The 12,939-nt window shown below is 43.3% G+C and overlaps 2 protein-coding genes across 3 annotated transcripts in view; one reads left to right on the forward strand and one right to left on the reverse strand.

The window, feature by feature from the left end:
- NSD2 (nuclear receptor binding SET domain protein 2) overlaps nt 1-10,974 on the reverse strand; it is a 107,031-nt gene extending 96,057 nt beyond the window's left edge. The window contains exons 1-2 of one of the 2 annotated variants that reach the window (XM_074541673.1): nt 10,933-10,974; nt 9,394-9,528 (exon numbers count right to left, since the gene is read on the reverse strand). The gene's annotated coding sequence lies outside the window, so the exon portion shown is untranslated. Of the gene's footprint in view, nt 1-9,393; nt 9,529-10,333; nt 10,482-10,932 lie in introns of those variants that run through there. The other variant, XM_014266087.3, reaches the window with a different exon arrangement.
- LETM1 (leucine zipper and EF-hand containing transmembrane protein 1) overlaps nt 10,437-12,939 on the forward strand; it is a 28,595-nt gene continuing 26,092 nt past the window's right edge. Inside the window, exon 1 of the mRNA XM_005485719.4 lies at nt 10,437-10,571. Coding sequence (XP_005485776.1) covers nt 10,493-10,571 — 79 coding nt within the window. The 5' untranslated portion in view covers nt 10,437-10,492. The remainder of the gene's footprint in view (nt 10,572-12,939) is intronic.

A 12,939-nucleotide genomic window follows, 5' to 3' on the forward strand; every position in this document is an offset into this window, starting at 1 on the left:
GTGTCTTAATAAATTCTAGAACAAATGTACTCCATTTGAATGCAAAAGAACATTCTCTTACTGTAAGTCAGCTCTACAAGCTGCTCTTGAAAGCTGATAGTAACTGAATTCTTTTTGTCCTGTACATCACTGCAAGGAAAGCTGTGAAGACAAAACCTGTAAATTTCTTCTGCAGTACCTCTTCCCTGCCTCCACATCCTGCCTCAGCACTGTCTGCAATTCTTACCTTCAGCAGGTTTATGAAATGTCTCAGCTGAATAAAATTATATTGTAACTGATATAGGAGCAGGATTGGAATTCATTTCATCTTTATTACAGTGAAATGAAATTAGTTATACTGACAACTCAGTTATGAAGGGAGCAAAAGCTACAATATTTTTTATACCCATGTTAGTAAAACAACTTGATAATCCTAATGTGCTGTATAGAACAATTTTTGTATGATGCTGTTTCACAAAATAATGTAAATATATGGATTGCATAGGTGTTTCTAGGCACAGAATTTGCTCACAATAAATAATATGTGATCTTACTTTGCTTCAGTAAAATTCCAGTTTATCTTAATTTTATTCATTTGCTTTGTGATACCTAAGTTTGCCATAATAAAGATTCCTGGGGTTCTAATTAGTGATTTTAGTGGAACACCATTTACCACAGTGATTTGAGAAAAGGTCAGTACCTCCAGGAACCTGGAAAATACTTGGATTGTTGCACATTGTATTTCATGTTGGTTTAGTTAGATAATTCACAGTTTTAAACAGGAAGGTAACATATAATAATTAATATGATACCTTCTATCACTGGAGGAATATATTATCAAAGCCTGTCCTAAAAATTTCTTTCAACCAGATCTGTCATTTTTCATTTGGACAATATTGACTTCTTCCTCTTTTTGTTTGAAATGTGCTTTACCACACACACACACACAAGAAACCCCAGCGTAGTCAGAGAAAGGAGATACCTTTGAGAATCATCCCTAATATATTTCCATTAATCTAAATGCAGTAACAGCCATAGTATCCAGCCTATATGCTCTGCAAGGAGAGAAATACAGTTCCATACACAAAAGGCATGGTCTGGTTAAATCAATTTCTATAGCATCTTGTCTCCACATATTTCAGAGCACTATCCTTCTCAATTAATGTCAGCTCTGCTCTGGGAATACTCTTTGGTAGTTAACTGTTGCTGTTAGAGAGCTAACTTCTGATTGAACACAGCTGGCTTATGTATTTTGCTGTTAATAGTTGTGGTAATGGAACAACAAATTCAGGGGGAAGAAACTAATAAGCAGAATGCAGAAGATTTTCAACTCAAATAAATCAACTTTAAGGATAAGAAAACCCAAATGTAAATTTCCTTTGACTGACTCCTGATAAAAAAAATAAATTACAAACTTAATGTAGGTCTTATGATTTTCTTTTTCCCAGATTTTGAAGCCTTCAACACATTGGGGGTTGCACACAGGCCTCTGTGCAAACACCACTAATCTCTAGAATATTTAATTTTAAATTCATTCTTTGGCGCTTCTTTACTTTCATTTCCACTTACATCAAAGTCAAACAGAAACCCCTCAAACAGCCCAACTCCTCTCAGAGCACAAGAATGGAGAAGGAGCAGATACGAAGTTCAGGGAAGGCACGAAGAAAACACATAATGGATGTGTGAGGAACATCACAGATGAAAGAAGAAAGCCAGCTGAAGAAAGGAGATGAAGGAAGGCAAGTACAAGGCAAATTTTTAACACATCTCAGTCTTGCTGTGGCTTTTATGGGTAATTAATTACCCACTAGAGGGAGATCGACTGTAACTTGTTGCCAGGGGGATTATGGCAGAAGTTGGACTTGGTAAAGTGCAAAGGGGAAACCCTGTGGTAAGAAAGCAAGAGAAGCTTCATGTTCCTTTCCTTGGTAGAGTTTCATTCTGTGTAAGTTACCAAGCACACTGAGATCTCTTTCCTTCCTGACCTGGCTTTCACTATATTTCTACACAAAAAATCCCCGCCTTTATTAACCTGTTTGTTCTGTTGGTGAGAGGAACACGTGGAGTTTAAGGGTGGCAGAAAGAGTGCAGGGCTTGTTGGGACTACACTGCGATCGGCCCCCAGCATGGGGAGAGCCATGCACAACTCAGTCAAGGGCTGGAGACCCCCTGACAGGGACCCTTTGGTCCACCTCAAACACCTCCGTGGTTCCAGGGGAGGACTTGTGTCTCACAGCGTTATTAGCTGCCCATGGGTAATCATTTATGGTCTCTTACTCTCACCTCTATTTGTGCAGAACAGAGGAAGCTTTTAACATTCAAAGCAGGCTTAGGCATGTCCTTTCCTCAAGGGAAACCAAGAAAGGAAGTAGTAATGGATGCTTAGAATTGGAAACAGATTATAGGAAAAGTAGCTCCTACCCATTTGTGTCATTCATGCTTCTAAAAATCAGTAGTTTAGGGATTTCCTAATTTCCAAAGAGGACACTGCAGCCAGACAAGCATGTGTCAGGGACTTCATTAAGCCTAGCTCCCTTGAGTGTATCTATTTTCTTGTTGAGCCTATTTATTTATATTTTGAGAACATCTGGTGACAATGAGTTTATATGAAAATATATTTCCTTCTGTTCTTTTTTAAACCCTACTTCCAGATAAACTGGTTTAATTAATATGGCATTATGAGCAGCAATAATAACCATTTTTTATTCACTTTCCTCCCACCTTCATTATTTTCCAGACCTCTGTATGTCCCCTTCCTGTTGCAGAACAGAATTCTAACCCCACTCTGGCTCCACTGATACTAGGATCTTTGAATTATATGAAGGCTTTTCAGAGTAAAGCTATTAGAAATGCAAGTGGTCTTAACTCTAACCTTGCCTTTCTGCATAAGAACTGTTGGAAACAGAAGGACATACTGTGAACTTGGAAAAGATGCATAATTATTTCCACACAGGAAGTTTGCAGTTGATAGTTTGGTGTCACAGATAGAAATGACTAGTCTAACATGCCATGAACTAAGTAAGAGCCAAACCAATTATCTAATGCTGTGAACCCTCAGGGTCAAATACAGTCTCTGCTACCATGTGCAATGCCAGAAAAGTTTGCTGACAAACACCAGCCATCAAAAACACTTCTTCCTCACAAACTCCATGTCATAGTTTCCAAAGTGGCCTGTGCTTACATCCTGCTTACCTTCAAATTCCCTCAAAAATACTACAGGAGGTTCTGAGGACTACTGGTTCAATAACGCTGGTTTAATAATTATTAAAAACATGACATGACTTTATTTATCAGTGGCCTGATATGATCCTTAAACAAATCAGGTTAAGGTAAATGTAAAGCAATGAATTTGCAAAATCCAAATATAAGCAACACATTCGCATTGCTTACCCAAAGCAATCCACAGAAAAGAAATAGGGTATACAGGACATTTGCAGACCTAGCAGAGCAGCTGGCTGTGCTCTGTAAGAAAACTAGGCACAGGTGCTGGGATTGTGCCCAGGGCCCTGATTCCCAGCTGGCACGCTGAAAGAGGCTTCAGGGAGAGTTAGATGTCTGTTCCTTGCGAGGAGAGGCCTCGCAGAGGGGAGAAGGTTGTTCCCTTGGCACAACAGGGAAGCTCTGCTGGCTAAGCCAGCTTTTTGTTGATATCTGTTGGGCGTATTTCCTTTTTCAGTTGTTGGATTAGTGATTAGAAAAGAAAATGATTGATATGTGTCATATAGGAATGAGTGTGAGGCTTGCCACCCTGACTGATGAGCAGGCTGGACGGCTCACTTTTACCTGCTGCGCAGATTAGTCCCAATGAGCTCTTCTCGCTCTATCCAGCTGATGAACTCCTAGATATCTGCAGACCCCAGATAAGCCTTCAGTTTGTACACAAAATTCCCTCTTGAAATTGCTTTCAGAGGAAAGTGCCTGCTTTGGGGGTTTTTACTTCCCCTGGATACTGATCAAATCCAATGGCAAAGCTCTTTTACGTCAACTTGGTATTTTCTTACATACACGACTTGCTAGCCACGCTTTGTACACACATGCAACAGGATTAAAGCATATAATGTGTTACTGAGAAAATACCTAATTGCTTAAAGGTAACAGGATGTTTGGGGGTGAATGCCTCCCAAGTCTGTCTCTAGGGGATACTATAATAATAATAAAGTGAATAGAGGCCTAAGACAGGCAGGAGAGAGATTGCTGATTACATGGGAAAGCCCAGACAAAGCGTCTTCTGTTTCTGGTGCCTGAAATTCAGCCACACAAGAAAAAGGCAGGATACTGGCAAAGCACCACTGGGATGTACTTGTGCTGATGGCTCTTTGTTGTTTTTCTATAGCTTCACATCACATTTTAACAGGTATTTCCCCTCAAGATTCTCATATAGCTACAAATCAAGTCTTGTCAACAGAGCTGCCACTTCACCTGACTTGGAGGTCACTATTCTTTCTGTCTCACAAAGACTAAAATGTTAATTTTTATCTCTGTCCAAGACTTTTATGATGCTATCTGGCAAGAAACAGGATTTGATGCTATAAGTACATAACTGCACTGATCCTTTACCACTCTGTGTGAATGTCTCTGATAGCAAAGGGTCATGGCATGCATTTGCATCTGTAGAATTGGGGCCCAATAGCTTAGGTCCTGCTGAGGTCAAGGCACAGAGATCTAGCAAACACTGATTTGGAAAATTTACAGTAGAGAGCATGGTTGTAGAAAGGGAAAGTGCACTGACCATTCCAAAGGAACCAACTCCTTTTTTAAATCTCTTAATCTGCTTTTCATTATCTCTGTGGGGAGGCCTCTTGAGAAAAGCAGCTCTTTGACTTGAATAAAGGAGGGGCTGTGGGCTTGCATGCTGGAATGGGGAGGTCATTGTACAGCAGCGTGGAAGATAGGAGTGTCAGTCAGGTCAAGGAGAACAGCATGGAAAAGTGTGAGATCTGTGTTACAGGCTTGGTCTGGATTATGAAAGGTAGAAGGTTTAAAGCTGAAAGGTAAATAAGAGAGAGTGAATTCAAAGGTTGGAAAGACACATTCTGGTAGGGTTATTCAGCCTGACTGTAAGGGAAAATATGAGCCAGGACTGATAAGATCATCAACAAAACCAGCAAGAAAGAGGTAACGACAGCAGAGGCCCAAGGGGGCTAAATTCTACACAGGAATTTTAAGCATCAGGCTTCAGCAAATGAACATATCCATCTTCAATATTTTTCATTTGCTCTTTTAACAAAAATGCTTAGCTCTGCTCACCTCCTCTGAGGCAGAGAAGACATGAATATGCCTGGGGGACAATGTTGCATTTTGCCTGCACCAAGTCATATACAGCTGTGTGCATGTGCTGGCTGTAACCTGCTCCCCACCAAACCAGTACTTACCATAAGGAGGGTCAGCCTTGCAAAATTGCTACATTGCTGCCATTAAAACGGCCCTTGGAAGTAGCACTTTTTCTCCTTTTTAGAATACAAAGGTAAAAATGCTCCTAAAATGGTATTTCTTTAATGGACACAACTGAAAGGTATCTGTTTTGCAGGGACCCCCTATCTTTCCATTACTCCTATAACACTGCTTGACTTTACCAAGAATTTTGTGATATACAAGAAGTGCAGGACCAGGTCTACAAAATCTGGGATGGGGTGCAGGAGAGCCTCCCCAGTCACATGCATTTCTTGTTTTGCTTCTTGATGGATGCATAAAAGCAGTGGTGGCAGATTTAGGGCTTTTATTGACAATAACACAACATTTGGTGTTTTCTTAAAGACCTAACTCTGAGAGGCAGATAATGACATAAAATTGTTGGCTTTCTGCATTTCTGATTACAGACAGGAACTTGCAAACCCTACAGCCTAAAAAATCCTGGAGACCCAGAATAACTCTAAATGCATAGTTTTTAACCCTGTCATTCATAAAATCAAACTGATTCATATGGAGGCACAACAGGTTACTTAAATACAGCACTGATGATTTTGCAGCAAAATCTGTCTTTCTCATATCAGCTGGAGCTAACAGGCGTGTTTGTAACACTAGAGACTCCTTTTTCCTCTCCCTCTGTATTTCTCATTTCTCTAAATCAATTTGCTTTTTATAGCTTTTTTGGTTGTGCATGTAGCCTGAACACTGCCTGCCCTCCCTCTGCTTGATCCTGCCTTGGCCAGAACCTTGTGGTTTTCTCCCCATGTGTTCCTCCAGTGCTCCAGTCTCTCTTTGTGCAGCTTCTCCTGTTTCACATAAGCTCCATCTGCTGGGAAAAGGGAGAACCTCGGTGGTTTTCATTCTGAGCTGCAAATGCTTTTCCCTCAATTTGGAAAGATTTTCAAAATTACCTGTTTCTGCTCCCCCAGCTGTGCTCTTGGCCCACCTGCATGCCAAATTTAACTAATGACAACCTAATACATTATTTGTATGACATTTTGTGTTGCTAATTCAGGTCATGCCTAAGCAATCTTTTAAAATACCACTTTTTGACTTGAATTTGAGCAGGTAGTTAATTATCCTTGAAGGGGAATGACTGAAGCATATTATTTCCATCCAGGCACTCTCTGTGTGGTTCTTCAGGGCAGTGTTTGAAAAGGTACCCAGGGCAGCCTGTTTCTGTGCTAATGTGTAGCCAGTGCTGCTTGGTTTTGGCACATTTACAGACAGAAGTGAACTTGTGACCTGGACGTACATACAGCAAATCTGTAATCCAGCCACCACTTGAACTTTTACCTTTGGGTGTAACATTGACAGAGCAACAGGCTTCAGTATCCCATGAATCTCTCCTAAAAATCATGAATGGAAGTATTTTCTTAAAAAAACTACTAATAATCTGTTGCCTTTCTCCCTGGAATAGAAACTTAATGCAACTTGCTACACAGTAATGTCTTTTTTCCCCCCCCTTTCTTCACATTTACGCTGAACACTGGTGAATAAAGATGAGGTTAATCCCGTATTGTTAAACCTATTCAGGGAGACAACCTGGGGGTTGCCATGGAAACAGATCCTACAGCCTAAAAGCATAATTCTACTCTGAAGGACTGTCTGTGGACCTGTACTGAACATCGCTTATTGAGTCACGCTGTGTACACAAACACGATGTTGCAGCAGTGAAATGGCAAAGGTGCCTCCCAGCTCCTCAGATGTTAATTACGCCCCACCTCCTCCCGCTTACAGCCAGAGCACCAAACACTGCCCCCCTCCCCCTCCTGAATCCCATCCCCCGGCCCTTGCTGCCAGCTCCGTTTGTCCCCGCGTGTACCGGGGAAGCCAGCCCGTGTCTGTGTCCCTGGCAGCAGTGTCACAGGTTCGGTACTGTCACAGGCTACAGGGCACCTCAAGCTGGGAGTGGGGGGAGCTGCCACTAATCCTCAAAAACATCAACAGGATCTGGGAGAGCTTCCTGGGCCCTGTCTTCAGGGAAGGGGTGACCAACTTACAGTTCTCCTCCTCGTTCATATAAACACTTGCCCCCCAATTTCTAGACAGATTTCTAAACTGCCTCAATAAGAATTACAGATTCATCTGCTCCTTTGTCATGTCTATGCAGGCACTGCAGAGCCCTAGGGTTGTTCTGTGCTTTTATAGGGCTTATGCATCATACCTCTCTCAGACAAGTGAAACAGTCCTGCCTCTGTGATATCACTGGGCTCTGCTCATACAGCAATAAAATACATTTCAGTACTCACACAGCCTATAAAAACCATCAAAATGTCCTTATATTTGGAAGTTGTTTTGAATTGGCTTAGACAACTCCTACCTTGCTTTTGCTTCTATTTAATATCCAGGCAAAAAAAAAAAAATAAAATTAACATGAAATAGTAATCTTAGTTCTGTTCAAATATTAAATTTATTTTAATGATTCTCAGATCCCTACTATATCCATCAAGAAGGAAAGCTTTGTATTTCTTCCTTTTAGTATCTTTCATCCTATTCCTGCTGGAAAACAGATTTTTCAGCAAGATGGCTGACAACTTTTCCAGACAACATGGTTGCTTTAAGAACCAGGTCTAAAATGGCTGTGTAGCTGTTGATTTTTTTTTTTTTTTACAGAACCCCAAAACCCTAGTAACAATGAGGTATCATGTTTTATTCTGGGGAGAAGTGTTTTCTCTGTGAGCTGCTGGGCTGTTGCTCTGGCTGCAGTAGAAGATGTTTTTCTTTAAAACAAAAACTGACTCCTGTGGAAGGCCCATGTGCCACCTACAGTCACTCGGCGTTTTCCTGTGGGAGCAATTTGTACAAATACTTGAAAATTCTAAATTCTCAGTCTTTCCCTAAGCATTACTTCACAATGCTTGGTAAATGAACACAAACAATTAGTATTTTTAAACTGTATCTATTTGGGAAATTTTCATAGAGTGTATAATCAATCCTTTTCATATACAGTAGCAAACCCTGTAACTTCCAGGTATAAACAAATCTGGAACAAAAGACTGTACAAAAACATAACGAATTCAGCTCTGAAAAGACCCATGCATCTACATTGTCTGCAACTCTGAATACTAATGAATTTAATGAAACTATTGAAAGGCTGGTTACTTGTCTGCATAAATGTATTGAGACCTCTGTAATCATCTGTTTGCTGTCTGAAACCTCTTGTCAATAGTTTAATGACTTCAGAGCATATTATTCTTCTTGTATAGGCTTCATATAATGTTTCTACATAATTAAGCAGCTTTGTTAGAGGAACTGCCATTAGTTGCCCCATTTCATTTGGTTTTGTTATCAGCCAACCAGAGAGAAAAAAAGAATAACACGAGAAAGATATAAATGCAGTCTAGTGAGAGATGTGGAGATTGGGAAGATGTTGTTTGTTTGGTTTTTTTATGCCATTAACGTAAAACACTATTGCCAAGTTGCACATTTTAAACAATTTTAACCATTTAAATGCAGAACATATTTAAATACTTGGAAAACAAATACAGCTGGCTAAAAATCTTGCAGTGCATTTGAGAGCCTAACAATTTTAAAAAAGCTCTAATAAGTATATAAATAGTAATAACCATTAATTTTTAAATGATCAGTAAACGTGAACAACACTAGCATTTCTATAGTCATAGTGAGAAAAGCATTGTGATTTTTTTTATATCCAGACAATTTCATAGTCCATCTTCATGAATACTTTTGAATTAAAAAAAAAAAGTAATATAAATTTCATCTAAATTTTTTTGTACTTCGGAGAAACCCTGAGCCTCTTTTTAAATACATAAAAGAGCTCCATAAAATTACTAACTAATTTCCTGGATTTGCTTAGTCCTAAGCATAAACAGATAAACTGCAAACTCACTTGCTTTTTATTGCTATGAAACACTGTTTTCAGTCACGTTTTAGGTCAAACCTGAATGCTTCTGTTACCCCTTATGTGTAAGGTTAAATACCATGTATTTTCTTTGGGGTTGAGGCAGGTGTAGAAGTGACCGAGTGCCTGGTGTTGTGAGTTACCTGTGAGGCAGGAGAGGTCTGATCCCACAGCTCCCTTATCCCCCTGGAGCCCTGTCCTTGGGGCAGCCATCTTGTTGGCAGGGCTGGCAGCCATCTTGTCCACACACAGTCCCAGCAGCTTTTCCCCCATTTTTTCTGGAACAAGGAAGGCATTAGCACCCAAACCTCACGTACAGTTTGTAAAATGTCACTGTTCTCAGATTAAATTATAATTTCTGCAGTTTGATTCTTGTTATTCACTGCATCTACCAATACAGTTAAAAATAAAGACAGTACAACATAATACTGCATTAATTGACTACTGAAATATTTGATAAGAGATCCTACTGCTGGCCAGGACTCGACTAGCACATGAAGAATATCATACTGCTTGTAGTCCAACTATTAACCAGCACTAGCGTGGCACATGTGACAACCGACCGATTTTTGTGCTATTTCCTATTAAAAACCATCACAGCTCCACCAGAAAGCCATTTTTTCTGCCACACCCCGAGATCCACAAGCAACACACGTGCGTGCAGCAGGACGCTGCCGCCAGCCTTGGCGTGCGGGCCCACGGCCGCGCCCAGCGCGGGATCACCGGGCCGAGAGGGCGGGGAGGGACCTCAAGGCATCACCCGATCCAGCCCTGCCAAAGGGGAGAGCACCGGGCGCTGCCGGAGCGCTGCACTTTACGCCGGGGTTATGTGTGGCCACGGCGCTCTGGGCGGCTCCGTGAGGCACCGGCACCCGCCCTTCACAGCGGGCACGGCCTGTGGCCTTCCCGGCCTGGCAGGACCGTGGCGTGCGAGCGAGCCACGCTCGGGGAAAGAAACCCCGGCACAGGGACAGCCCCCGGTGCCCATCGCAGCTCCCCTCGGGCGGCCATGGGACAGAGCCGCAGCCGCGCCCGCCCCTCGGTGACGCCATCCCCGCCGCCCGGCGCCACCGCCGCTCTCACCGTGCGCTCCGGACTACGGCTCCCAACGTGCCCGGCGCCGCGGGGCGGTGCCGCAGAAACGCGGCTCCCAGGCGCTGCTGGGCGTGTGAGGATCGCCGCGGCCCGGGCGGCGGGACAGGAGCGGGGCCGGAGCCGCCCGCCCCCCCTCCGAGCGCCGCTATGGCGTCCATGCTGCTGCAGAGCTGCGGGCGGCGCGCCTGCCGCCTGCCCCGAGCGCTGCGCCGCCCGCCACGGCCCGGTGAGGCTCCCCGCGGGCCGCCCGCCTGCTTCGGCCCACCGGGCCTGGCCGGGATGGCAACGGGGAGGGAGAGCGGCCGGAGGCGTCGGGGGGCTCCGGGCGTGGGCGGAGAGGCTGCTGCGGGAGGGAAGGGCTGCGGCCGAGTCCCCGCCGCTCTGTCCGTCCGGGCTGGCGCTGCTCCCGGGCCGGCCCACGCTTGGCGGCTGCTGCGGCCTCTTCGCATGTGCTTCCGCGGCAGCGTGGCTGGAGGGGATGAGTTACCGTAAGGGCAGTGGGACACGCGTGTCTCCGAAACGCCGGCTGGTTTGGGAAGGGAAAAACACACGTGCTTTTTGTTAAAGTGCAGGAACGCGTTACATACTACGTCTCGGTCCTGCCTGCCTTGCTCTCGACGCGGCTTGGTGTGAAGTGGGGCTGTCACTAGTCATGTGCTTCTTCTCTCTATGAAAGCACAAGGGGGTGTTTTCTTAGCCTGTGTTAAGGACGAAATATGAATTTGCCTTTTTCCAAATGGCTTTGGAAGCTTAGGAAAATAAAAAGGAAGTGCATCGTGTGATACTGATTAATAATGAAGATAATTTGGCAGTTTAAATATCTCTGGTTGGTGAAGCTTTGTGGCAACAAAATTAAACGACTGATAACTTGAGAGGTACTCGGGGCCTGTGGCTGCTGTTTACTTCCTGGGCTGGAATGGCAGGGGGTGAGCAAGGATTTGCCTGTCCCTGACACAGGGTCATGGGCTGGAATTGCAGGGAGTGAGTGAGGATTTGCCTGTCCCTGACACAGGGCCCTGGGCTGAAATGGCAGGGGGTGAGTGAGGATTTGCCTGTCCCTGACACAGGGCCCTGACTTGTCATGGGAGTGCTGTCACTGAGAGCAGGGCAGCTGCACACTCACATCCAGGCAGACCTGCTGAGCTGCAGGGATGCTTGTTCATTGGAAAGAACAGCTGTTCTCTTGGTTACCAATAGTCACTCAAGTGTGGTATCTTCCTCTGACTGGTGGGTTCTGTGAGCTACTGTTGTAGAGTCATTTATTTAGGTTAAGCCTGGACAATGTCCTGAACAAAAACCTGGGGTATCCTAACTACCCAGTTTATTTAAAATGGAAAAAAGTCACATCCATGTACCTTCAAATTAGATGGGAGCTTTGATTATTCTTGTGGCGTAGCATAAAAAGTACTGCTAATGATTGCTGCAATTTTGGTTATTATAAATCTTAGACAACCTAAGCTGAAATGCTGTGATAGAATCAAATAATTAGTGTGCTGTGGTGCACTGTGGTTATGATACAATTAATACTTTTATTTGGGGTGTTAATCTATTAACACATTCTTGTATGCTGTGGTTTTTTTTTTGTATTGTTTTGCTTTACTTAGCTCATCTTCTTTGCTTTACGTGTAAGTAGTCTAAGATTAAGTTAAAGCTAAGTGCTTCTAAGAATCCTAAACGTTATTCCTGTGAAGATCAGACTGTTAAGTACTGCAAGCTTACACTTCTCTAGGGAATTACTTCATGATAGCATTTTATTTTTAAAAATTCTAAACATAGTAACAGTATGGCTATTCTACATTAAAAGCTTTGGGTTTCACGCTTCATTAAATTCAAGTATGAAGTTTCCAAAGTTAACATGTTCCTCACGGACTACTTTTCCATGAGGAACACGTTAACATACAGCTTCGCTGGCACTACTGCCCTTCTTTCTTACTAAGCCAGTGCAGGTTTCTTAAATAAGCAGTGTTGAGCAATGTTCACCTTGTTCAGATGCTTTTGGAGGTCTTTATTATCCCAGAAGCAAGGATTATGGACTTTGCCCCTTTTTGAAGGAAGTATATCTTTTATTTCAGGGCTGGTTTACTCATAAGTGTATGGTTATAAGAGACACTGCAAAACTTAAAGAGCTGTGGCCAGAACTGGCAAAGTTGGAATTAACATTTTCTGTTAGCCTGTTCACTCTGAACATGCTGTACAGCAAGAAGCTCAGCATATTTTCTTATGGTAACCTTGGAATTTTGTTCTTTGACCCCTCCCTTAACATTTAATGAGCCTGGTTGGAAAGAAGGTAAGTGAAGTGAAAGTGTCTTGCTGCTGTGGAGTTTTATCTGAGAAACTCCAAGCCAGCTGAGTTCCAGATCATCCCTCCTAGTTCTAGGGGCACTGTCCATAGCAGGCACCTCTCCTAGCAGGACCCTTGCTTTAGGCACGTTAGGCTTTGTGGGTTTCCTGGCACCCGGGTGACACAGATTACTGTGCTGTCACTTATCCCTCCAGACACTGAGCACTTCTCTGCTTTGCTCAGCTGCTCCTTGAGGGCAGGGATGTCCTTTTGGGTTGGCCTCTTGAGTTGTTATTTAGCTACTGTTCTTTCT

Source organism: Zonotrichia albicollis, chromosome 5, assembly GCF_047830755.1.
Source record: "Zonotrichia albicollis isolate bZonAlb1 chromosome 5, bZonAlb1.hap1, whole genome shotgun sequence".
Classification (NCBI taxonomy): domain Eukaryota; kingdom Metazoa; phylum Chordata; class Aves; order Passeriformes; family Passerellidae; genus Zonotrichia; species Zonotrichia albicollis.